At 40.0% G+C, this 26,419-nt stretch overlaps 1 protein-coding gene across 4 annotated transcripts in view; it reads right to left on the bottom strand.

Annotated features, from left to right (window-relative positions):
• Positions 1-24,350, bottom strand: part of DISC1 (DISC1 scaffold protein) — a 403,772-nt gene extending 379,422 nt beyond the window's left edge. For all 4 annotated transcript variants that reach the window (XR_005214467.1, XM_037820932.1, XM_037820929.1 and 1 more), the window contains exon 1: positions 24,203-24,350. Coding sequence is in view for 3 of the 4 variants with exons in the window: in XM_037820932.1 (XP_037676860.1) it covers positions 24,203-24,308 (106 nt within the window). In the remaining variant the exon portion in view is untranslated. The remainder of the gene's footprint in view (positions 1-24,202) is intronic.
• Between the last annotated feature and the right edge of the window lie 2,069 nt (positions 24,351-26,419).

Below are 26,419 nucleotides of genomic sequence, written 5' to 3'. Positions count from 1 at the left end.
GAGGATGGCCATTGGTGTCTGGAAAACCTCTGTTAGCAGGGAAGGCATGTGGCTGGCATCCCCTTGCTCCCAGGTTGCATTTCAAAATGGTGTTCTCCAAAATGTTGGTCTTGGGGCGTTTGTCCTCTCTTAGCTTCTCTGGAGCAACAGTCTGCTTTCAACGGCCATCTTTAAACTGCCTCTCATCCGTAGCAGCATCTGGGCCTGTGTGGCTCTTTTTAAACTACTCCAGTGATTCGATAAAGACCAACCCTGAATGGGCAGGGCAACACCTCCATGGAAATCTAATGAAAGGTCTCACCCACAGTTGATTGAGTCACATCTCCATGGAAACACTGAACCAACAGGTTCCAGCCCAATCAACACCAATACGTCTGCCCCCATTAAGACTGCATCAAAGAATATGGCTTTTTCTGGGGGACATAATATTTATAAACTAGCACACTGGCCCTCTCAAAGAACTAGGCAAAGCGGAAGAACCCAGGTAGCAGGCCAGAGTTCAAAAAGCAGGGAGGCTTGAAGAGCACAAAGTCTTGGAAGCTGAGTATGAGAGGCAACCTCCCCTCAGAGCTTACTGCCAAATATGGCTTGTAGAGGGGCCAGTCCACACTCCTGCTCTGGGAGTGGTGCTTACAAGCTAGGGGTGAACAAATAGATCCTCCTTAATGACTTGTACTCACCTTCCCTGCATCACCTCCCATGTCCCTCTGCCTATACCTTACTCACAGATGGTCTTTGTGGCTCAGTGAGGAAAGGCAGCATATCAGCAGCCCATCTCAAGAAACAACAGATCGTAAAGGTTCCTAGATTGTAAGCTCTTACAGCAGTCGCAGCTATTCCTGAGTTGTTACAGTTATTTCTAAATTTTGAGATGCTGGGCTATTTGTGTACAACCTGTTTGTTCCCTGGAACTTCGAGCATCTGTGTGACACTTGAGACTTAGAGCTAGAGTTCTGAAGCTACAAAAGTCAGTATTACCCCATACAGTAACTGTTTAAAAAGCTGAAAAAGAGATCAGCCTTCAATTAAAGATATGACTGAAAGCTGATCTGGTTAGGACTAAGGTAAATCAGACTAAAGAGAAAGGACAGTATTGATGGTGTTTTAAAACTTCAACTTCTGTGTGAGACTAAAGGAAGAGATGTTTATTCGGTGCAAAATTTATATTTTCTGCAGCACACTATCTAATTTAACTTGTATGGTCAGTTTATTCAAACACCATAATTACAGGGAAACTTGAATAGGGAGTGAGATCTCGTTGATTTGTACAGGTTAGTGTGATGCCCCAATTCATCCCAGAGTAATATGGACAGAGAATAAAAAAGTATTTGAAAAGCTGTCTTGCAGGACTGGGGGAAAATGTGGAAATATTAAACTTCCTCACGTGGGGAATTCCTGATATTCTCGCAAGCATTGGGGACTACCAATTTAATAGGCCAAGTCCTTAATCTTGGGGCTTGCCCTTATGAAATGTATTCTTGCAAAGGATAAGCTAAGCCTACTTATAATTATGCCTAAGAGTCACCCCTAGAGAACCTCCCTTGTTGCTCAGATGTGGCCTCTCTCTCCCAGCCAACTTGGCAGGTAAACTTACTGCCCTCTCCACTGTGTGGGACATGACTCCCAGGGGTGTAAATCTCCCTGGCAACATGGGACATGACTCACAGGGATGAGCCTGGACCCAGCATCATGGAATTGAGAAAGCCTTCTTGGACCAAAAGAGGAAAGAGAAATGAAACAAAATAGAGTTTCAGCGGCTGAGAGATTTCAAATAGAGTCTAGAGGTCATTCTGGAGGTTTCCTTATGTATTAAATAGATATCCCTTTGTAGTTTTTAGTGTATTGGAATAGCTAGAAGGAAATACCTGAAACTATTGAACTGTAATCCAGTAGCCTTGATTCTTGAAGATGACTGTATAACTATACAGCTCTTAAGGTGTGAAAACCTTGCAACTGACACTCCCTTTATCCAAAGTATGGAAAGATGAGTAAGAAAACAGAGACAAAAAAAAAAAAATAATTAAGGGGGGTGGGGATAAGGGGTATGGGATGTTTTGGCTGTTCTTTTTTTATTTTCATTCTTATTCTTTTTTTTTTTTTTAGAGTCATGAAAATGTTCAAAAATTGATTGTGGTGATGAATATACAACTATATGATGATACTATGAACCATCAGTTGTACACTTTGGATGATTATCTGGTATATGAATATATCTCAATAAAATTGCATTTAAAAAAACAAGTCAAAAGTAAAACTGTGGTTTAAAAAAGCATTAATGGAACCTCATTTTTCTGTGAATTAGATCATTTATTGTCTGATTTCTTCCCAATTCACACATATATTTTACTTTTCACTCACAATTTGACTCTAATTTGTCAGTAGCAGGCAAAGTCAAATTATTAATTTAAGAATCAGAACATAATAATTGCATATAAAAAAGAAACAACAGAGACAAATAAAACAAAATTAACCAAAACTAGAATCTGAAATGGAAGAGGAGGAAGGGAGAAGGAAGGGGAGGACAAAGAAAAGCAGCAAAACAACTATTAAATACAAGTTCATGATCCCTCAATTTACAATTTCAAAATCCAAAAATCTCTGAGAACCACAAGCTCTCTGTAATCATTTAGCAGCAATCTAACCTAACTGAACTCGCATGGTGTCAAAATGTCATCTATGCTGATATGAAGTTCTTTATAGTCCTCATTGATCCCACTAAGCATCTGTTTTGCTGCAGAAACATGAAAGTGATTCAGATAAGGGACCGTGGGCCTGTACTGGCATTTGAGGGAGCTAGCCCTGGACAAGCTGTAAGGCAAACCTAGATTGTAAGCCAGACTGATGTTTGAGCAATTCTCAAAACATAAATGTTATAGATTGTGAAAAGTCTTGATATAAATGATCGTATTAGACCTTCACCATAACTCTATGAATTGAGAGTCTGGTATTATTATCCCATTTCCATAAATGAGGACGCTGAGATACAGAGAGATGAAAGGACTCACCCAAGGTCCTGACTCCCAGTTCTGGGTCCTTTCCACCACATCACTCGTTCAGTTATGGTTAACCATCAATTATTCACAACAATAGTGTGTATTTTGAAGTATTCTTATTACAATTTAAATTAAATTTGCCTTTGAAATATATCTCCATGCTAATATTAGAAGATGCACTTTGATGTTTCAGAAATTCACAAGACTTCATGATAAGTAATGATCTTCACATTAGAACATGGGAGGTGTTGGGAATAGTGGTGCCAAGGGTTGGCTTGGGGGTGCTGCAGCTCTCACCTCATGTTTCATCAGTCCCCTAAAACCACTCCAAATTAAAATAATGATAGTATGCTTTGATATGGACAACTAATATTTTTCTCTTATGAAACATATGAATGGAAGCACCTTTACAAATTTTTGCAACTTTTATTGATCTTGAACGTGCAATCTATATAAAAAGAGTATGCTTGCTTGCAAAGGCAACTTTAGGACAGGAGCCCTATCCTCCCCTTTCTAACCCAAGTGCTGCCCTAACCCTCTCCATATGGCTTTTCAGGAGCCACTAAAGGTTGGGAAGCAATTCTATCTATGCCTGCATGCCATGGCGGCTAGATAACACATAGTATTTTAAACTGATTTAATTCAGTAACTCTTCATTCCCACCATGGGTCTAATTCAAATGATAAGAAGGTAAATAAGACAAGGCCTGCTCTCAAGAGATTCAACCCAGACTAAGGTAAAGGCATATCCAAAAGAGTTGGTCTCTCTGCTAAGTTCCTGGTTGACTCACATCTTCCCTGGCTTTATAATGATTAATCATTATTCACTTTATTGGAAAAGGCCACATCCTAATTTGGATAGGATATTATAAAAAGGGATCATTTATTCATTAAAAAGCAGAGTAAACTCTTTAAAGAAGTATCAATATAAATTCATATCAAGAGTAGCCTAAAGTCAAGTCATTCCCTTGAGACATATTTTATTTCCACTGAGCCCTATTCTTTCTCATTGAAATGGGGAAAATAATGGTAATTTTAATACCTTTTACTGTGTATCACTTTATGCTTTTCAAAAAAGTTTCAAAAATATTTTTATACACTAAGTATTTGAATGGATATACTTAATCTCAAGTTACAGAGCCAAGAAAACATAATGGTTGGATTACAATGATAGAATTTTTCAAATTTCCTGTTCAAATTACTATTTAAGTTAAGTAAAGAATAGTACACAAACACTTCACAATCGGGAAGGATTTCCCCATGGTCTGGTACCCAGCTGTGTGGAAGGATGAGGTCATGTGTGTGGTGTCAGTGTGTGACACCCCTTCCACCATGGCCCAAGCAGCTGCAACCCTACCAACCCGGCTAGCATGCATCCTACTTTCTACATATTTCTTTATCTTGGAGAGCTACCATGATACCTGGCTATGTGGTTTATGTGTCTCAAAAAACATTTAAACTGAACTGAGATCCTGGAACTCTTTATTGGTTGAAAAGTTATAAATTTAACAGACATGGCTAATCTACAAACTGGATTATTCAATCTAAAATATAATAAAGAGTTTAATTCAATTCCATGAGAATAGATAAACCATGCGTGTACTGCAAGATGAAGGATAAGGAGATAAACCAGGCACCTTCCTTACCCTGGAGCAGGTTCCATAACGAACTACAACAGAAGAAGAGAGAAATAGTAGATTATGCCAGAGGACTAGAAAAGGCTGCAAAGTATCACTGGCTAGATATCAAATGAGGGATAATATTTTGATGTATAAAGAGTGGGGGCAATAAGGATAGATTTCATAATATTCTTGGTGGGGAAAGTAATACATGCAATAAAAGGGTCAGAGTATTAAATATTGGGGGACCAGCTTATGGAAGGTCTGGAAAACAATCCTAAGAATCCACTTGTGGTCAATGAATCTTTGAAAGCCTTTTGTACTGGGGAAAAAAGATCTGTGCTTTGGGAAGATTGTACTGGCAGCACTGTGCAGGCCTGACTGGAAGGAGACACAGAACAGAAAAATACCCATTAAGTGTCAGGACTGGGAAGACATAAGGAAGGTCTGAAATGCCTTCTGAAAAGGCATCCTACGAGTGCCTGTGTAAGCTCTAGGCTTATCAAAAAGGCTTTCCTTAATCTGACACCCAGGGGAGTGAATCTCCCTGGCAACGTGGAATATGACTCCCGGGGAGGAATCTGGACCCGGCATCGTGGGACGGAGAACATCTTCTTGACCAAAAAGGGGGATGTGAAAGGAAATGAAATAAGTTCAGTGGCAGAGAGATTCCAAAAGGAGCCGAGAGGTCACTCTGGTGGGCACTCTTACGCACACTTTAGACAACCCTTTTTAGGTTCTAAAGAACTGGGGTAGCTGGTGGTGGATACCTGAAACTATCAAGCTACAACCCAGAACCCATGAATCTCGAAGACAGTTGTATAAAAATGTAGCTTATGAGGGGTGACAATGTGATTGGGAAAGCCATAAGGACCACACTCCCTTTTGTCCAGTGTATGGATGGATAAGTAGAAAAATGGTGGCAAAAAAAAAAAAAAAAATGGCACCCAGTGTTCTTTCTTACTTTAATTGTTCTTTTTCACTTTACTTTTTATTCTTATTATTTGTGTGTGTGTGGTAATGAAAATGTTCAAAAATTAATTTTGGTGATGAACACGCAACTATATGGTGGTACTGTGAACAACTGATTGTACACTTTGTGTGACTGCATCGTATGTGAATATATCTCAATAAAAGTGAATTAAGAAAAATAAAAGGCTTTCCTTATATCACTTGGGAAGAATACCCAGGCTTAGTTAGAGCTTCCTTACTAGGCTTCTTGACAGCAGTCGAATACATCTTTAAACACCCTGTAGCACACATCACACTGCCTTGTATACAGAAGATGATAAATATTTTTAAGTGGATGAATGGATACGATGGAATGGATACAGGGATAAGCTACTGTCTCTAGAAGAGAACTCTATCGCCAGACAAAGGAAAACAAAAGGATAATAAAGAGGCAAGGTACTTTAAATCTGCATATATCAAATGCAGATGATCTATCTCAAGCACAACTGTCTCACATTTCACATTGCTTGGCCTGTGGGTATAATGAGAAACATTACAGAAACATTAAGAATTGTACTGAAATGCGCAAATGTTTTTCATCAGAGGATTTGTGGTCATAGACACCTTTCGCAATTCTAAGTTTCCAGTTTATTAGAAACATAAGCATTCCAATTTATCCGGTCCTCCTTTTCCTATCAGTATTTGAGTAAGATGAGGCATGCTTTCATTTATAAATGCAAAATGCATACATTCTCCTGTGTCAAAAATAAAGCCCAATAATTATGCCAAATCATCTTATCAAAATCTACTCACATATCAAGAAATGGGAAGTATGGAAAATAAAAGTTCGGTTGGTGTGCATATCACAAAACTAAATTTAAACTCAGATACTAAATTCAGGACACAATTCACTCAATAAACTTTAGATATTCCACCTTTCAACCTGTGAAAGCAATTAGTCTCCACGCAGGGCCACTTGTCAAATGCACATTTCTATTCCTGGTAGATTTGTATGCATGGGTGAACATGATCATGTTAATTATTAATATCAACCCTAGACACACGTGTAACCCTGGGGAGTTAAAGTACCCACTGCATTCAGTGGGCCTCTTGAAATGGAACCACCTGGATGGGGGCAGGCAGCAAAAGGTGAAACCACAATGAGCAGGGAATAGGAAATTTACACAGTAGCTCAAATCCTGGACAAAACTAATCCTGCAGGGGGTGGTGGGAATACCTAGAATGCTAAAGCTGGGAGGGGCCTCTCACATGGTCCAAAGTTGCCTCCCTCCCCATATAAGACTCCTTCCATTACATCCATGGTGGCATCATCTAATGCCAACTTAAATGCCAACAGCAAAAAGCTCACTGCTTTTCAAGGCAGCCTATTCCATTGATGGACAACTTCTATTTTTAGCAAGTTTTTCTCTAAATTAAGTCAAAATTTCATACTTGATGACTACCTTTCTAATCCTAATTTTGAGCCAAGCAGACCCTCAGTGAGTGTTGAATGAATGAATGATGAATAAATGAATGAATTAACAAATGGATTCTTAAAGATGAATTTTTTGGTAATTAACACGACAATAGTAACTGCCCAAAAATCCAAGTTTTTAAGAGCCATGATAGCTCAATAAATAAAGAAAGAAAGAATTCAGATAAATCCGTGTAACTTTCTAAAATAGGGATGAATTTTACAGAACAATGGAATGAAACACAACATAATGGAAACAGCTCCAACTAAGACAAGTAATTTCTAATATTTACTCTGCTATCATGCACCTTTCTCACCCATAAAATAAGGGGGTCAGTTTCCCTGATCTCTGCTGTCATGTACAACTCTCAACACTCCACGATAGATGATTTATCCTCAGAGATTTCTATCCGTCCCCTCTAGGAGTTTACCATTTTATTTGCATTTCACTGAGAACTCAAACCCATCTGCAAATAAAAGTTAAAAGTCCTACCACAACAGGAAAATATTGAAGTTGAAAACTGTCTTTGTTTCCCAGGCTGCTACGACAAACACCACACAATGGATTGACTTAACTGGAATTGACTGGCTCGGGATTTCAGAGGCAAGAGCGCTTGCTTCCTCCCCGGGTTAGTACCTTTCTTGATGGCCAGTAACCCTTGGATTCCTTGGCTTTCCTGTCATGGGGATGCCCTCCTTTTTTCTCTCTGGCTCCACCCCATGGCTTTCTCTGACTATGTCTGAATTTCTTCTGCTTTATAAAGGACTCCAGCGATCAGATTAAAGCCCATCTTCATTCAGCTGGTTCACACCCAAACTAAAAATAATGTCTTGCAAAGGTCCTATTTATAATGGGTCCATGCCCACAAGAAAGGGATTAAGAGTAAGAACATGTTTTTTTTTCTGGGGCACATGATGCAATCTACTGCAAACAGGTAGAATTATATCCACGTATTTTTAGGATGAGCACAGGGCAGTGTGACTGGAAAATTAACCTAAAGTTAACAAGGGAAATATGATGTAGGGCTATTTGTTTCAATTCCTGCCCCCATGGATACCACTATATTGGCCAAATATAGATGTCTCAGTAGCTGCACCTGTTCAATGGGCTGTGGACACCTCAACTGCCAAAAGGCAAGGGGCTTAACCAACTGCTCTTTGGAAGCTTCATCCAGCAATAAGTTCTGTGACCAGTAATCCCTAGTGATTAAAGAAAGACCCAGTCTCTCTGCCATCAGTTTCTGAGCAATGAAAAAAGGGGAGGAGGGTAAAAGAGCTAGACAAGAGACCAGTGGCCAGAAAGGCAGCTGAGCACATGTGAGCCTCTGACTACCTTCCAAAGCCTCTATCTTCCAAGTAAATAATGTTTTGTTCATTGGTCAGCCACAGTTTTCCTTTCCATCTCCCATTTGGGGTGAAAAATTGGAAGCTGATTGCAAAATCTGTGCTCACAGAAGCAGCTGGTAAACTTTGATTTCAAAAGAGAAGAGGGATTCTGAATGGTCAGAGTATCTGTAGCAAGTATAAAAAGAACCACACTGTCAATGGACTGAAGTCATTCTCTAAGGAATTTTTATCACCAAGTTATTAAAGTTAAGAACAAGCAACAGGGAGGAGGTGGTGTAGATGATGGTGTAGGGAGGTGTGGAATTTAGTTCATCCTCTAGGGAAGCTAGTATATAGCTAGGAGCTGTCTGGAACAACTGTTTGGGATAATTACGTGGCCAGACACATATTGTATACCAGTCTGGAATGGGTGGAAGGGCCAAGATCACAGTACAGAACTGTAAGTAATTCTCCCAAGCTGTGGAGGCTGACACCCCTCCCCCACTGGCATGGGTGGGTGTCTTGGAGTCTCTCTCCAATGGGAAAAAGAAGCAGTCTCTAGTAGGAGCAAGGGAAGGTAGCTCAACCAAGACCCAACTGCAGAATTTATTAACAAATTCAGACTGCTGAATATAAGCCCTAAGCACAGATAAACCTGGAGCAAGCAAACTGGGAGGTCTCTGCACAGCAGAGATGAGGCCAGGCTGAAGAAAAAAAAAACACAGAGGTTTTTGGAGTTGGTGGAACTTAGAACACTGGAAAAGGGCTGTGCCCCAAGAAAAGACCTGGGTAACAACTCCGGCTCTTGACAGGTGAAGCCAGGGCACTGGGGTATGAAAAGGAATTTTTTTCCAAATTTTTTTCCATTTCTTTTTTTTTTTTTTTTAACATTTTAGCAGTCATTAAAGATAACTGCAGGCATTCTTGGGTTTCATCACCACCCCAAGTAAGGGTGGAGTTAGGGTATACCTAAGAGACAAAGAAACAACTCAGGTGAAGGCGAGAATTCCTGAAGGGCGTATCTTCCCCAATGAAGGGGGTGATAGGGCCTGACACAAGTGGTGGCTCTCATTCAGAGAATTCAGATCCCAGGGGCTGGAAAACAGAAACAATTTAGTTCCACCCTCTACCTCAGCCACTGTCACAACGATGCCCCTTGCAGGGACAGGGTCTCCTGAGAATTAAAGGCACAATACCACTTTATACCAGTAAGGATCAGTGGGCTAACAGGCACCATCTGCTGGGCAGGACAGGAAAAGCACAGAATTAAGAGGCTTTACCAGAAAGACTGGCACCCTGCTGGGTCTCATTCCTGGGGAACTTTGATTCTGATTACACTCTTTTCCTGAGTTCTGGACCTGTCCTGTCTGGGAAAATCTGACTGGGGTTGAGGGAAGACCCTCTTCAAAAAAACTTCCATATAAGCAGGGCAAGAACCAGAAAAACAAGAGGCGAAAAATTCTGATCAACTAAACAGAAGCTATGTTAGAGGTCTAGAATAAGTTGAACTGAACACCAAAGAACAGATATAGAACAATGCCAACCAACAAGAAAACCCTAGGTAAAAGAGAGAAAACAACTTCCAGAATAAACTAATCAAGGAAATTAGATGCCTAGACATCACCAAAAAATCATGATTCGTACTAGGAAACACAAAGATATGGCCCAAAGAAACAAGCTAACACTTCAAATGAGATAGAGGAATTGAAACAACTAATCAAAGATGTTCAAACAAATCACCTAAAATAACTCAACAAGTTTAAGGAAAATATGGCAAAAGATATGAAAAATGTAAAGAAGACACTGGGTGACCATACAGAAGAACTTGAAAACTTGAAAAAACAAACAGCAGAACTTATGGAAATGAAAGGCACAATAGAAGAGATGAAAAACACAATGGAGACATACAGCAGCAGATTTGAAGAGGCACAAGAAATGATTAGTTAACTAGAAGACAGGACAGCTGAAATCCTACACACAAAAGAACAGATAGGGAACAGAATAGAAAAATATGAGCAGGGTTTTAGGGAACTGAATCGCAACACGAAGTGCATGAATATATGTGTTATGGGTGTCCCAGAAGGAGAAGAAAAGGGAAAGGAGGCAGAAAGAATAATGGAGGAAATAATCACTGAAAATTTCCCAACTTTCAAGAAAGACATAAGATTACAAATACAAGAAGTGCAGTGTACCCCAAACAGAATAGATCTGAATAGACCTTCTCCAAGATGCTTACTATCAGATTGTCCAATGTCAAAGACAGAGAGAGAATTCTGAAAGCAGCAAGAGAAAAGCAATCCATCGCATACAAGGGAAGCTCAATAAGACTATGTGTAGATTTCTCAGCAGAAACCATGGAGGTGAGAAGGCAGTGGTTCAATATATTTAAGATACTGAAAAAGAAAAACTGCCAACCAAGAATCCTATATCCAGCAAAATTGTCCTTCAAAAATGAGGGAGAGTTTAAAATATTTTCAGACAAACAGATACTGAGAGAGTTTATGAATAAGACACCTGCTCCATAAGAAATATTAAAGGGAGTGCTACAGGCAGACAGGAAAAGACAGGAGAGAAATGTTTGGAGAAGAGTGTAGAAATGAAAATAATCAGTAAGGGTAAAAAGAGAAAAAAAATAAGATATGACATATAAAATCTAAAAGACAAAATAGTAGAAGAAGGTAATGCCTTTACAGCAATAACATTAAATGTTAATGGATTAAACTCCCAATCAAAAGACACAGACTGGCAGAATGGATTAAAAAACAGGACCTATCTATATGCTACCTACAAGAGACTCAATTTAGACCCAAGGGCAAAAGTAGGTTGAAAGTGAGAGGTTTGGAAAAGATATTTCATGCAAACAACAACCAAAAACTAGTGGAGGTAGCTATATTAATATCAGACAAATTAGACTTCAAATGTAAAACAACTAAAAAAGAAAAAGACACTATTCATTAATAAAAGAGACAGTTCTTCAAGAAGACATAATAATCATAAATACTTATGTGCCAAGCCAGAGTGCCCAAAACACATAAGGCAAACACTGGCAACTGCGGTCGTTGTTGACTCTTCTGGGGGGGGGGGGGGTGGCGGCCGGTTGCTAAATCCTATGCTCTCGGGATTGCTCGGAGGGTACCGGCGGCGGGGGCTCTTTCCCGGAGGCGAGGGCGAGGCGGGGGACTGGGCCCGGTCCCCGGCAGTGGCGTGCAAGGTGTGGAGGGCGGCGAGAAGAAACAGGCGGGACACGTTTCTTTTAGGGTGAGGAAGCCAAGAGAGTTTATTAGGGGAGAGTACAAGCTTATATCGGGCGGTTTAGAGGGCGGGGTAGCTGTAGGGGTTGAAGGCTTGGATTGGTTCTGAGAGGGCGCGGAGGTTGTTTGAAAAGGGGCGGGAGATGCTCCGGTAACGAAGAGGGTGGAGGGTGCGGGTAAGGCACGGGGGGGGGGGGTTTTCTCCGGCAAGCCCTCCCCAACGGTTGTACTTTGGGGTGAGGAAATGGGGCCTGCATTCGGCTCCACTTTCTCAGGCCCGGGGGGCCGTGGAGGGCGCTACCACCCGTGCCCCACTACCTTTCCTAGGGGCTGATCAGATCCCCTGGCCCAGGCCCGCCAAGTCGGAACTCGATAACACTGTCCCGCAGGCAACACTGAAGAGAGAAGTAAACACATCTACAGTAATAGTTGGGGACTTCAATACACCACTCTTATCAATGGATAGACTACCTAGACAGAGGCTAAATAAGGAAACATATATTTTGAATACTGTGATAAATTAACCAGATTTAACAGACATATACAGAACACTGCACTCCATAACAGCAGGATACACTTTCTTCTCAAGTGCTCCTGGATCATTCTCCAGGATAGACTACATGTGGGGTCACAAAACAAGTCTCAATAAATTTAAAAAGATAAAAACTATACAAAACACAATCTCAGATCATAATGGAATGAAGTTGGAAATCAATAACAGGTGGAAAACTGGAAAATTCACAAATATATGGAGGCTAAACAACACACTCTTAACCAATGGGTCAAGGAAGAAATTACAAGAGAAATCAGTAAATATCTCAAGGCAAATAAAAATGAGAACACAACATATCAAAACTTATGGGATGCAGCAAAAGCAGTATTGCGAGGGAACTTTATTGCCCTAAATGCCCATATTAAAAAAGAAGAAAGAGTAAAAATAAAGGATTTAATTGCTCACCTGGAGGAACATGAGAAAGAATGGCAAACTAACCCCAAAGCAAACAGAAATAAAGAAATAACAAAGATTGGAGCATAAATAAATGAAATTGAGAACATGAAAACAATACAAAGAATCAACAAAAACAGAAGCTTGTTCTTTGCAAAAATCAATTAAATCAATGAACTCTTAGCTAGGCTGATATGCTGGTTTGTAGATATTATATCCTCCAGAAAAAAGCCATGTTCTTTGATGCAATCTTGTGGGGGCAGGCATATTGGTGTTGATTAAGTTGGAACCTTTGGATTAGGTTGTTTCCATGGAGGTGTGGCCCCACCCATTCAGCATGGGCTTTGATTCATTTACTAGAGCCCACATAAGAGCTCAGACAGAAGGAGCTTGCTGCTGCAACTTACAGAGACATTTTGAAGATGGCCATTGAAAGCAGAGTTTTGCTGATGCTTTGGAGATACTAGCCCAGAGTTTGCCCCAAGAGGCTTATACAGAGACATTTAGGAGAACGCCATTTTGAAACACAACCTGGAAGCAAGCAGATGCCAGTCACATGCCTTCCCTGCTAACAGAGGTTTTCTGGATGCCAATGGCCTTTCTCCAGCAAAGGCACCTTATTGCTGATGCCTTACCTTGGACACTTTATGGCCTTAAGACTGTAACCGTGTAATGAAATAAACCCCTTTATAAAAGCCAATCCATCTCTGGTGTTTTGCAAACAGCAGCATTAGCAAACCAGAGAAGCTGACAAAAGAGAAAGAGAGAGGGGGTGGGGATGAGAACATGCAAATAAATAAAATCAGAAATGGGAGGGGGACATAACTACTGACCCCAAAGAAATAAAGGAGATAATGAGAGGATACTATAAGGAACTATATGCTAACAAACTAGACAACTTAGACAAAATGGTCAGCTTCCTAGAAAAGCATGAACAATCAACACTGACTCAGAAAGAAATAGAAGAGCTCAACAAACTAATCAGAAGTAAAGAGATTGAATCAGTCATCAAAAACCTCCCAAAAAAGAAAAGCCCAGGACTATGTGGCTTCACATGTGAATTCTACCAAGCATTCAAGAAAGAATTAGTACCAATCCTGCTCAAACTCTTCAAAAAAACTGAAGAGGAGGGAAGGTACCTAACTCATTCTACAAAGCCAACTTCACCCTAATACAAAAGCCAGACAAAAATACTACAAGGAAAGAAAATCACAGACCAATTTCTTCGGTGAATATAGATGCAAAAGTCCTCAGCAAAATACTTGCAAATCAAATCTAGCAGCACATTAAAAGAATCATACACCCAACCAAGTGGGTTTTATTCCAGTTATGCAAGCCTGGCTCAACACAAAAAAAATCAATTAATATAATACACCACACCAATAAATCAAAGGTGAAAAGTACATGATCACTCTAGCAGCACATTAAAAGAATCATACACCCAACCAAGTGGGTTTTATTCCAGTTATGCAAGCCTGGCTCAACACAAAAAAAATCAATTAATATAATACACCACACCAATAAATCAAAGGTGAAAAGTACATGATCACCTTGACTAGTGCAGAAAATGCATTTGACAAAATTAACATCATTTGTTGATGAAAACACTTCAAAAGAATAGAAGGAAACCTCCTCAACTTCATAAAGGGAATAAATTAAAAACCCACAATGAACATCATATTCAATGGGGAAAGACTGAAAGCTTTCCCTCTAAGATCAGGATCAAGACAAGGATGCCCACCGTCACCATGGTAATTCAACATTGTGCTGAAAATTCTAGCTAGAGCACCAAGGCAAGAAAAAGAAATAAAAGGCATCCATATTGGAAAGGAAGAAGTAAAACTTACACTGTTTGCAGATGACATGATCCTATATGTAGAAAATCCTGAAAAGTCTAAAGCAAAGCTACTAGAGCTAATAAATGAATACAGCAAAGTGGCAGGATACAAGATCAACATTCAAAAATCAATAATGTTCCAACAACTTACTCTGCAGAAGTAGTAAAACCAATAACCAAATTTACTTGGAAGGAGAGAATGACCAAAGTAGCCAAAAATATCTTGAGAAACAGAAACAATGTGGGAGGTCTCACACTACCTGACTTTGAAGCATATTACAAAGCTACAGTGGTCAAAACAGCATGGAAGTGGCATAAAGACAGATATACTGACCAATGGAATTGAATTGAGTATTCCAAAATAGACCCTCTCATCTTACAGACAATTGCTCTTTGCTAACACAACTGTAATAGAGCAGCCTCTTAAACAAACGGTGTTTGAAGAACTGATCTTCCATAACCAAAAGAATGAAAGAGGACTCCTATCTCACACCTTATACAAAATTAACTTAAAATGGGTCAAAGACCTAAACAATAGTGCTGAGACCATACAACTTTTAGAAGAATATATAGGGAAATATCTTAAAGCTCGATCTTCTGACAGGAGGTGGTTTCCTAGACCTTACATCCAGAGCACACACAATCAAAGAAGATATAGATAAATGGAATCTCCTCAAAATTAAACACTTTGTACATCAAAGGACCTTGTCAGAAAAGTGAAAAGGCAGCCGACACAATGGGAAACAATATTTGGAAACCATATATCAGATAAGGGTTGAATATCCAAAATATAGAGAGATCCTAAAACTCAACAACAGAAAGACAAAAAACCCAATTAAAAATGGGCAAAAGACATGGATAGACACTTTTCTGAAGAGGAAATACAAATAGCTCAAAAACGTATGAAAATATCCTCAACCTCACTGGCTATTAGGGAAATGCAAATCACAATGAGATATCATCTCACACCTACTAGAATCGCCATTATAAAAAAAAAAAAAGAAAAAGAAAAACAAAACAAAATTAAAAAAAAAAAAAAAAAACACAAAATTACAAGTCCTGAAGAGGACGTGGAGAAAGAGGCACACTTATTCACTGTTGGTGGGAATGCAGAATAGTGCAGCCACTCTGGAAGGCAGTGTGGCAGTTCCTCAGGAAGCTTAGTACAGAATTGCTATATGATCCAGCAATTCTGTTACCAGGTATATACTCAGAGGAACTGAAAACTAAGACATGAACAGACATTTGTAAACCAGTGTTTATAGCAACATTATTCATGATTGCCGAGAGATGGAAACAGCCCAAATGTCCATCAACGGGCCACTGGATAAATGAACTTGGTGTATACACATGATGGAATATTACACAGCAGTAAGACAAAACAAAGTCATAGAACATAAAACAATAAGGATGAACCTTGAGGACCTTATGTTGAGCGAAGTTAGCCAGAAACAGAAGGACAAATACTGTATGGTCTCACTAATATTAACTAAAGTTAATCGGCAAACTTTGAGAATTAAAGCTGAGAACACAGGTTATCAGGAGATAGAAAGAGGGTAGAGATTGGGCATTTGATAATGAAGGAGTACAGAATGTTCAACAGGATTGATTGTATAGATACAGAACTGGATAGCATAATACTGTGTAATGGTAGCACAACATCGTAAGTACACTGAACAAAGATGTCTGTGAGAAAGCTGAAAGAGGAGGGCTAGGGGTATGTATGACATCAGAAGTAAAGATAGACAATAGAGACTTGGACTGTATAACTTAAGTGAAACCTAGAGTGATCAATGATGGTGACTAAATGTACAAATATAAAAATGTTTTTACATGTGGGAGAAAAATGAATGTCAACCTTGCAAAGTGTTGGAAAAGGGATGGCATTGGGGAAAAAATACAATCAATGCAAACTGGAGTTTACAGTTAACAGTAACATTGTAATATGCTTCCATCAAATGTAACAAAGGCAATATACCAAAGCTAAATATCCATGATAATGGGATATAAGGAGGGGGTAGGGTATTCTTGGTAGTGGTATAGTTGTCTGACCTTATCATTGTATGGTACTGTATTTTAATTTTTTTTATCTTTTCATTTTTTTTTTAATTTTTTTTGAGTAATGAATATGTTCAATTGCTGATGGCAGTGATGAATGCATAACTATATGATGATACTCTGAACAGTTGATTGTATACTGTGGATGACTGTGTGGTATGTGAATATATCTCCATAAAACTGCAGGGAAAAATATAAACAGAGGGATACAAGTGCTGGAGAAAACATGGGGAGAGGGACATAACTATTTACTGTTGGTGGGGAAGAAGAATGGTGTAACCTATCTGGAGGACCGTGTGATGGTTCCACAAAAACTAAGCATGTACATGCCATAAGGTTCTGCAACCTCATTATGGGGCATACACTTGGAAGATATGAGAGCAGGGATATGAATGGACATTTGCACACTGGTGTTTATGGAGGCAGTATTCATGATTTGCAATGGATGAGGGTGGCCAAAGTGTAGATGAACTGATGAACAGAATGGTGAACTGTGATGTATGCATAAAATAGAATATTGAGCAGCTGCAAGAAAGAACGAAGCTGTGAGACACACAACCAGGTTAATGGATCTTGAAGACAGCATTTTGAGTCAAGTACTCCAGAAAGGAAAAGACAAACATTCTAATGCCTCACTAATATGGACTAACTACACTGTGTAAATTGAATCTTAGAGCACAGGTTATCAGGGGAATGCTTATTGCAAAGGTCCTTAGATTATAAACTCTTACAGCAGTCACATCTATTCCTGAGTTGTAATGGTTATCTCCAAATTCTGAGATGCTTAACCCTTTGTGTATAACCTGGTCATTCTCTGGAACTTGGGTATCTGTGTGACACCTGAAACTCAGAGCTAGAGCTCAGCAACTATGAATGTCAGTATTACCTCATACAGCAAAAGGTGAAAAAGCTGAAAAAGAATTCAGGCTTCAATTAGAGATATGAATGAAGCAGATCTGGCTAGGACTAAGGCAAATCAGGCCAAAGGATAAAGGAAGTTATTAACTGTGTTTTAAAACTTCAACTTCTTTTTGAGACCAAGGGAAGAAATGTTTATTTGGTGCATGATCTATATTTTTTGCAGCATACTAAATAATTTAACTTGTATGGTCAGTTTATTCAAACACCATAATTACATGGAACTTTGAATAAGAAGTGAGATCTGGTAGGTTTGTACAGGTTAGTGTGAAACCCCAATACATCCCAAAGTAATTTGGGCAGAGAATAAAAATATATTTGCAGGGCTCCCCTGAGGAACTTGGCGGGGGGGGGGGGGGGGGGGGGGATGTGGAAATGTTGGACTTCCCTGCCTGGGTTATTACTGAAATTCTCACAACCGCTGAGGTCTAACAATTTAGTAGGCCAAGCCCTTGATCTTGGAGCTTGCCCTCATGAAGCTTGTTACTGAAAAGAGGCTAAGCCTACTTATAATTTTCCCTAAGAGTCTCCCCCAGAGAATTTCTTTGTTGCTCGAATGTGACCCCTCTCTCTCTCTCTAAGCCACTCAGCAGGTGAACTCACTGCCCTCCCCTCTATGTGGGACATGACTCCCAGAGGTGTAAATCTCCCTGGAAACGCAGAACTTAACTCCCAGGGATGAGCCAGGACCCAGCATTGTAAGATTCAGAAAATCTTCTCAACCAAAAGGAGGAAGCAAAATGAAACAAAATGAAGTTTCAGTGGCTGAGAGATTTCAAATAGAGTCAAGAGGTCACTCTGGAGGTTACTCTTATGCATGATATAGCTATTCCTTTTTAGTTTCTGGTGCATTAGAATAGCTAGAAGGAAATAACTGAAACTTTTGAACTGTAATCCAGTAGGATTCATTCTTGATGGTTGTATAACTATACAGCTTTTATCGTGTGACCATGTGATTGTGAAAATCTTGTTACTGACACTCCGTTTAACCAGTATATGGACATACGAGCAATAAAATAAAACAATATATAAATAAATTATGGGGGATAGGGTTATGGGATGTTTTGGGTGTTCTTTTTTATTTTTATTTTTTTCTTTATTTTAGAGTGATGAAAAAGTTCCAGAATTGATTGTGGTGAATGCACTACAGGATTATACCATGAACCACTGATTGTATGCTTTGGATGGATTATTTGGTGGGTGAATATATCTCAATAAAATTGCATTTTAAAAAGAACAAACAACTGAAGACTCCCACAAGTTAAAAGCCTTGCATTACTAAATGATGCTGATCAAATATGGCTGCCCCCAAGGGGCTCCAACTCTGCCAAGAGAGGACCCTTCCCAACCCCAAGGTAGATGCCAAAGACATCTCTGTGAACAGTGGCCTGGCAGAGTGCCTTTACTTACTTTGCATAAAAACTCAAAACATAAACTGAATTATTATAATCATTATTAAATGAATGATTTCTCCTTTTATGACTCTAATCTAAAATGTTAACTATTTTTATATGCAGAAACTCTGCTCTGGGCAGGTCAAACACCAGTAATTAATCTCTAATCCTTCTCCAATCAATTTTAAAATTAAAGAACAAGGAAAAGTTTGAAAGAGCATAATACAGTGCCTTCTTTTTTTCTAAATTAATGTCTTGATGTTTGGGCAATAAGTAAGTATTATTTGATATTTAACAAAAAACAATAATAGCTTGTATCTCATTTTTGCAATGTATGTAAATTGATACACATAGAATAGAAATGGATTATAAGGACAGAGACACCAAGATATTTGTCTGCATTGGTGAGATTACAGTGGTTTTAATAAGTTATTTCTCTTGTTTGTAGTTTTCTATGCTTTCTGTAATGAGCATGTGCTGCTTTGAGAAAAAGCAATTAAGAGATCCTTCATTTAGGAAACAAACTAAGAAGTGTTACTGCAGCACAGAGACCTGGCATTCATTCTCCTAGGTGCACAGACATCGTCATTCCTGCTTCCCTCTGCAGGTGGCTCAGGTGAATGCTGAGGTCCCCGCAGAAATGCCCTGGCTCCCAGTCCTGCAAGATAATCATGACACCAAAAGACTCGAAACCAGTTGACACCTCACATGCCATCCTAAAGTTTCTGGAAAATTTAAGTGTTAAAATGAAAATAATTCTGACTCCATTCAGACTGAAATTTGTACTGAGTTATGAAATAAATTTTTCAAGCTAAAACATACATTCCTTATAAATTTTCACCATTTTTCCTGTTCCCATGTTTCTCTATTTTTTTAATTAGAGAAACTGTTAAGTTTACAGAAAAAAATCGTGCAAAACATAGAGTTCCTATATACCACTCCAATTATTAACACCTTGTGTTCCGGTTTGCTAATGCTGCCAGAATACAAAAAAAAAAAAACAGAAATGGACTGGCTTTTATAAAGGAGGTTTATTTGGTTACACAGTTACAGTCTTAAGGCTATAAAGTGTCCATCAACAAAGGGTACCTTCAGTGGAGAAGGACAATTGGCATCTGGAAAACCTCTGTTAGCTGGGAAGGCACGTGGCTTGTGTCTGCTTGCTCCCAGGTTACATTTCAAAAAGGCGTTCCCTAAAATGTCTGCATCAGCTTCCAATGGCCGTCTTCAAAATGTCTGTCTCAACTACAGCTAGCTGTGAGCTCCTGTGCATTCTCCAAAGTGTCCCTCTTGGCTGTGGCAAGTTTGCTCCTTCTGTCTGAGCTTTTAGTAAACTATAAGTAAACTAATAGTAGTAAACTAATCAAAGCCCATGCTGAATGGGTGGGGCCACAACTCCACGGAAATCATCCAATCAGAGTTATCATCTACAGTTGGGCAGGTCGCATCTCCATGGAAACACTCAAAGAATTAAAATCTAATAAATGTTAATACGTCTGCTCACAAAAGATTGCATCAAAGATAATGGTTTTTGGGGGGACACAAGACATTCAAACTGGCACACCTTGCATGAGTGTGGTAGACATCTTACAATTCATGCAAGAACATGTTCATAATTCTACTATTAACTATAGTGAATTGTTTACAGTAGGGTTCACTGTGTTGTACAGTCCTATGTTTTTATTTTTCTAATTTTTGTTCTAGTAACACATATACAACCTAAAATTCACCCTCTTAACCACATTCAAATATATAATTCAGCGCTATTAATTACCTTCACAATGCTGTGCTACCATCACCACTATCTATTTCTGAACATTTACAATAAACCTAAGTAGAAATTTTGCACAAATTAAACATCAGCTCCCCATTCTATCCCCTGGTAACCTACATTCTAGATTCTAACTCTATGAGTTTGCTTATTATGAATCATTCATACAAGTAAGATCATCAAATATTTGTCCTTTTGCTTCTAGCTTATTTTACTCCACATAATGTCCTCAAGGTTCATCATGTTGTCACATGCATCAGGATTTCATTCTTTTTTACGGCTGAATAATATTCCATCGTATGGTATACCACATTTTCTTTATCCTTCATTGGTTGATGGACACTTGGGTTGCTTCCATCTTTTGGCAATTGTGAATAATGCCGCTATAAACATCGGTGTGCAAATGTCTACTCAAGTCTCTGCTTTCAGTTCTTCTGTGTATATACCTAGTAGCAGGATTGCCAGATCGTATGGCAATTCTATACTTAGCTTCCTGAGGAACCACCAAACTGTCTTCCACAGCGGCTACACCATTTTACATTCCTACCAGCAGTGAATGAATGTTTCTATTTCTCCATATCCTCTCTAACACTTGTAGTTTTCGTCTCTTTTTCTAATAGTGGCATTCTAGTAGGTGTGAAATGATATCTCATTGTGGTTTTGATTTGCATTTCCCCAATAGCTAGTGATGTTAAGCATCTTTTCATGTGATTTTTAGCCATTTGTATTTCCTCTTTGGAAAAAAGTCTATTCAAGTATTTTGCCCATTTCTAATTTGGGCTGTTTGTCTTTTTATTGTTGAACTTAGGATTTCTTTATGTATTCTGGATATTAAACTCTTATTGGATATGTGGTTTCCAAATATTTTCTCCCATTGAGTAGATTGCCTTTTCACTTTCTTGACAAAGTCCTTTGAAGTACAAAAGTTTTTAATTTTAAGGAAGTCCCATTTAACTATTTTTTCTTTCATTGCTGTGCTTTGAGTATAAAATCTAAGAAACCATTGCCTACCACAAAATATTGAAGATGGTTCCGTACATTTTCTTCCAGGAGTTTTATAGAGGGTCTACTTCTGAACTCTCAATTTGATTCCATTTGTCACATATCTATCTTTATGCCAACACCATGCATATTACTGTAGCTTTGTAATATGCTTTAAAGTCAGGAAGTGTGCATCCTCCAACTTCTTTCTCCTTTGGCTATCCGGGTGCCTTATCCTTCCATATAAATTTGATGATTGGCTTTCCCATTTCTGCAAAGAAGGCTGCTGGAATTTTGATTGAGATTGCATTGAATCTATACATCTCTTTGGGTAGAATTGACATCTTAAAATTTAGTCATTCAAACTATGAACATGGTATGTCCTTCCATTTATTTAGGTCTTCTTGGATTTCTTTTAGCAATGCTGGTTTTTTTCTGTGTATAAATCCTTTACATCTTGCTTATATTTATTCCTAGATATTTGATTCTCTTAGTTGTTATTGTAAATGGAATTTTTTTTTTATTGATTTCTTCTTCCGATTGTTCATTACTAATATATAGCAACACTACTGGTTTGGGGGTGGTTGATCTTGTACCCTGCCACTTTGCTGAACTTGTTTATTAGCTCCAGTAGCTTTGCTGTGGGTTTTTCAGGACTTTCTGTATATAGCATCATGTCTTCTGCAAATGAGGAAAGTTTCACTTCTTCCTTTCCAATTTGGATGCCTTTTACTTCTTTCTCTTGCCATTGAACTTCCAGTACAAGTTTGAATAACAATGCTCATAGTGGACATCCTTGTTTTGTTCCTGATCTTAAAGGAAAAGCTTTCAGTCTTTCACCATTGAGTATGATGTTAGCTGTGGGTTTTTCACATATGCCCTTTATCATGTTGACAAAGTTTTCTTCTAGTACTAGTCTGCTAAGTGTTTTTATCAAGAAGGAGTGCTCGGTTTTGTCAAATGCCTTTTCTGCATCAATTGTTCACCTTTTTTTATTCAAACAGTTTTATTCACACACCATACAATCCATCCTAAGTGCACAATCACCAATTATTTTTGCAAGAAGATGAATTAAAATGGAAATTTATATGATAAGGATGAAAGAAGTTAAAATTATTTTGAAGTCCCTTCTGCCAGGGTTAAAAATTTACTCATATTTTACGGTACTTACAAATGCAGGGTGTCTTACTACCTGCAATCTAACATAGGTCTGCTTTAGTCCACGGCACTTCTTGGTAACTTCAGTTCAGTCAGAGTTTGAGAACACATTGCGGTTCTAATCATTTCTCTACACTTAATGGCTATGTGACCTTGAGAAAGAAGCAGGGTGACCTTGGTCCTCAAGTTTGTCAGAGGAGAAATAAAGATTATAAATAATGCTTATCTCATAAAGGTTAGGGGAGGATTTCATCAAAGAAATGCATAATTGAGTGCCTGGCACAATGTAACGTCTAAAAAATTGCAGATATTATTCCCTATTAGTAACAGTGATGTCTTATCTTTGCTCTATCCACCATCACATTTCATTTAAAACTTGTGACAATTCTATGAGGTAGGTACTGTCATCATCCCCATTTTACAAATGGGGAAACCGAGGCACAACTAAGTGCAAGACTGGAACACAAGCAGGCTGTCTCCAAACCCTAGCCCTTATGACCTTGGTATTGTCCAACCGACATTTGTGAAAGTGACGCGTTTGCAAAGTACTTTCACTCACAACAAACCTACGATACAGGGAGGGCAGAGTTTAGTGTTCTTTTACATTTGAGGAAACTGAGGCTCGAGATGTTAAGTGACTTTCTAAAGTTACCAGGCACTCTCCTGGCCCGGCAAGGAAGGACACAACGCAGCTCTCTCTGACTCCAAATCTCATTCTCTTCAGACAGCCTCACATTCCTTTGCGTGTATTTTAAAAGCTGACTAGAAGTGTTGCCATTCTTGAAAAGAAATCATCCACCTTAATGATTTCAGTGTTATCACCAGAGTTGGCAGCATTATCCGAATTCTGCGGTGGGAATGAAAGGGTCTCACTCTGGGGGCTCAAGCAATGGGCATTACTGTCGCGAAATCGAAAGTGGGAGGTGAAATTATTTGCAGAGCAACCCTTTGGCTCATGCTGGGGTCGAACCCGAGACCCAAATCTGTTTTGGGAACGCGGGTGCCCACAAGTCCCCACTGCAGCCAACCAAGTGTGAGGCGCACAGAGAACGCGAGCGCTCTGGCAGCGTCGGCTTCCCGTGACTGAACCAAATACAAAATAAATTCGTTTGGCCACACTGGAAACGCGGAGGCAGGAAGGACGGTTCCGACGCACGATGTTTTACAAACTGCCCTGCAGTTTGTTCCTCGGCAGCACAAACTCTTAAGGGAAGGGAACTCCGGCCCGGACACCAGGCGCTGAAACCGGGACACCGAGTTCTTCTCCCAGCCATGGCGCTCGACGTTCCGTGCCTCAGTTTCCCTTACCTCGAAACGGATGAACTGATCCCGAGTTCGGGCACAAACCAAACCTACGTGACTTCCTGGGAGGTCCTAATGCGTCCTCCCCGAACTCTCCCCGCCCTTTCAGGCCTCAAGAAGGGAGAAGTGGGTTGCGGAGGAAAGGGCCGCGCCCGCAGCGACCCCTGCGGAGCCGCTCGGGGCCTGAGCAGCCGCAGTCGGGCCGCAGATGTCAGGTCTCCTACCTGCGCTGTGGTGCCCGCGGCGCGCGGCGCTGCTGCTCCCGGTGCTCGGCCGCTCCGCGCTCCCGCCCCCGCCTGCCGGGGCGCCCTGGGGCCCCCCGCCCAGCATGGCCCCCGCCAGGCGGCCGCGAGGGGTGGGCTCCGACCCGCCGGGCTCCTCCTCCTGTGCCTCTTCCTTCTTCCTCCTCCTCCCCGGCTGTCCGCAGGCTCAGTCTGCTTCCCGAGAGACCCGGCGCGCGGGAAGCGTGAAACCAGAGCTGGAAGGGAAGTGGGGAAGGGGCTGGCGAGGAAGGAGGAGACTTCTTCCTTCTTCTGCTAGGCTGGAGGTATCCTTTACAACCCTCGTCCACTGACACACGCCTCCCCTTACACACGTGCACGCGGGCTGGGGGCGCGCTGGGCGGGTCAGAGCCATAGCATTTCTCTCCGGACCTCTGAAATGTACTTTTTACTCTCTCTCAGTTTCTGGGGGAAGACAAGTGGGGGAAGTGCGAAGGGCGAAACGGGTACAAAAGGGAAGGGGAAGCTGTGAGGTCTTCAGGATGAGGTGCACGATGGCGCCTCCAAGATGCGCGATTTTGGAGGTGCTCAAGGGTTGATGGAGGAGATAGAGGCGGTGAGAAGGACAAGTTTACCCTAAGGGCAGGAGGGAAAAGAAGGGAGGTGAAAGATGGGGAAGATACCAGTGGTAGCAGTTATTCGAAATGAATTCAAAACTGAAATGTGAATCTAATTTTTAGAATTTTTTGGCAGTACGAGACTAGTCCCAGAGCTATCGCCCGATATTGGGCGGGGCTGGTCCCGGGAAGATTGCTGAGACACAACGGGAGCTGCTGGGCCCGCTGCACTCAACTTCCTTCATTCACTTCTCTTTGATTCTCTTAAAGAGGCTATTGGAGCATACCGGATACCTGCTATAGAACAATGGGTACAAGGATGTGTCAGAAATGCCTCTGTGCCTTAAGATAAAATATGTGCATGTAACATAAAATACCAACATAAAATAGAGTATGCCGGGGCCGGCGGATAGGTACAAAAAAATGTTGCTGAATTTGAGAGGTGGGAGAGAGTTGAGAGGAATTTGGACTTCTCACTTGTGGATGACTGATTCTTAATTTTGGTCCACACACCTCTAGAAGTCTAGGATGGGTTTAGGTCGTTCATGAAACCCTTGCAATTATGCGCAAAATTTTCTTTCCGTATGTTTGGGGGTTTTTGTTTTCTTTTGTTTTTTCAATAATCAACTTGTCAGAGAGGCTTGTGACCTAAAAAAAGGTTAAGACCCATTCTATAGACAGAGAGATGCTTTGGAAAGTTTTAGAACAGAGGAGTGACAGACATTTACTGACATTGACACATATTCTCTGTAATAGATCAGATCGAGCTCTGGGCATACAAAGGAGTGTAAGATAAACTTTGAATATGGGGGGAGGGTGTCCATATGTACACATACATGCTTACATCTGTAGTCCCTAACTAAGGCACCACAAAATAATTCATTGGCCTAAAGATAATCCTGTTCAAAACATTCTGTTTAGGAAGGAAAGACGCTGTGTAACATTTTCCAAGGAAATTCATCAAATGGTTAAAAAAAAAAGAGTTTGGTACTTAATGCTGGTAAATTCTCAGCAATCGGAATGTTTTTACTTTCATGGGTCAACCTAATAGAGACACAAGGTAAAGGAAGTGTTATTGTATTGTTTAACCATCTGTTTATAGTTGGATGCAGAATAATTAATTAACCCTTTACGGTTATGATGAGGAAAATTAGTCTTCAGCTAGGTGACGCCCTGTAACAAAACTAGTCAAATTAAAAGATGTGGAAGGGTTTCCCACTAATTTGCATCAGAAATGCAAATATCCAGTGATTTTTACCGTATATCTCTGGAACACTCTCATCTTACCACGAGAAGTCTACAAAAATAAGGGCTCCATTCTTCAATGGAGATTTAGCTATTATTCTTCAAACACTTGGTTAAAGTACAGGAGATTTCCTAAGTATTTGTTTGGTGGCTGTGATGGTTAATTTCATGTGTCAACTTGGCTAGGTTTTGGTATCCAGTTATTTGGTCAAGCAAGCACTGGCCTGATTGTTACTGTGAGGGTATTTTCTGGATTTAAATCATTAGTCAGTTGATTGCATCTATGACTGATTACATCTACAATAAACAAAGAAGTCTCATTCAATCAGTTGAAGTTCATAAAGGGAGAACTGATGAT

This window comes from Choloepus didactylus, chromosome 2 (assembly GCF_015220235.1).
Source record: "Choloepus didactylus isolate mChoDid1 chromosome 2, mChoDid1.pri, whole genome shotgun sequence".
NCBI classification, from domain to species: domain Eukaryota; kingdom Metazoa; phylum Chordata; class Mammalia; order Pilosa; family Megalonychidae; genus Choloepus; species Choloepus didactylus.
The sequence above is the reverse complement of the archived record's forward strand: the minus strand, read 5'-3'. Positions and strand labels throughout refer to the sequence as shown.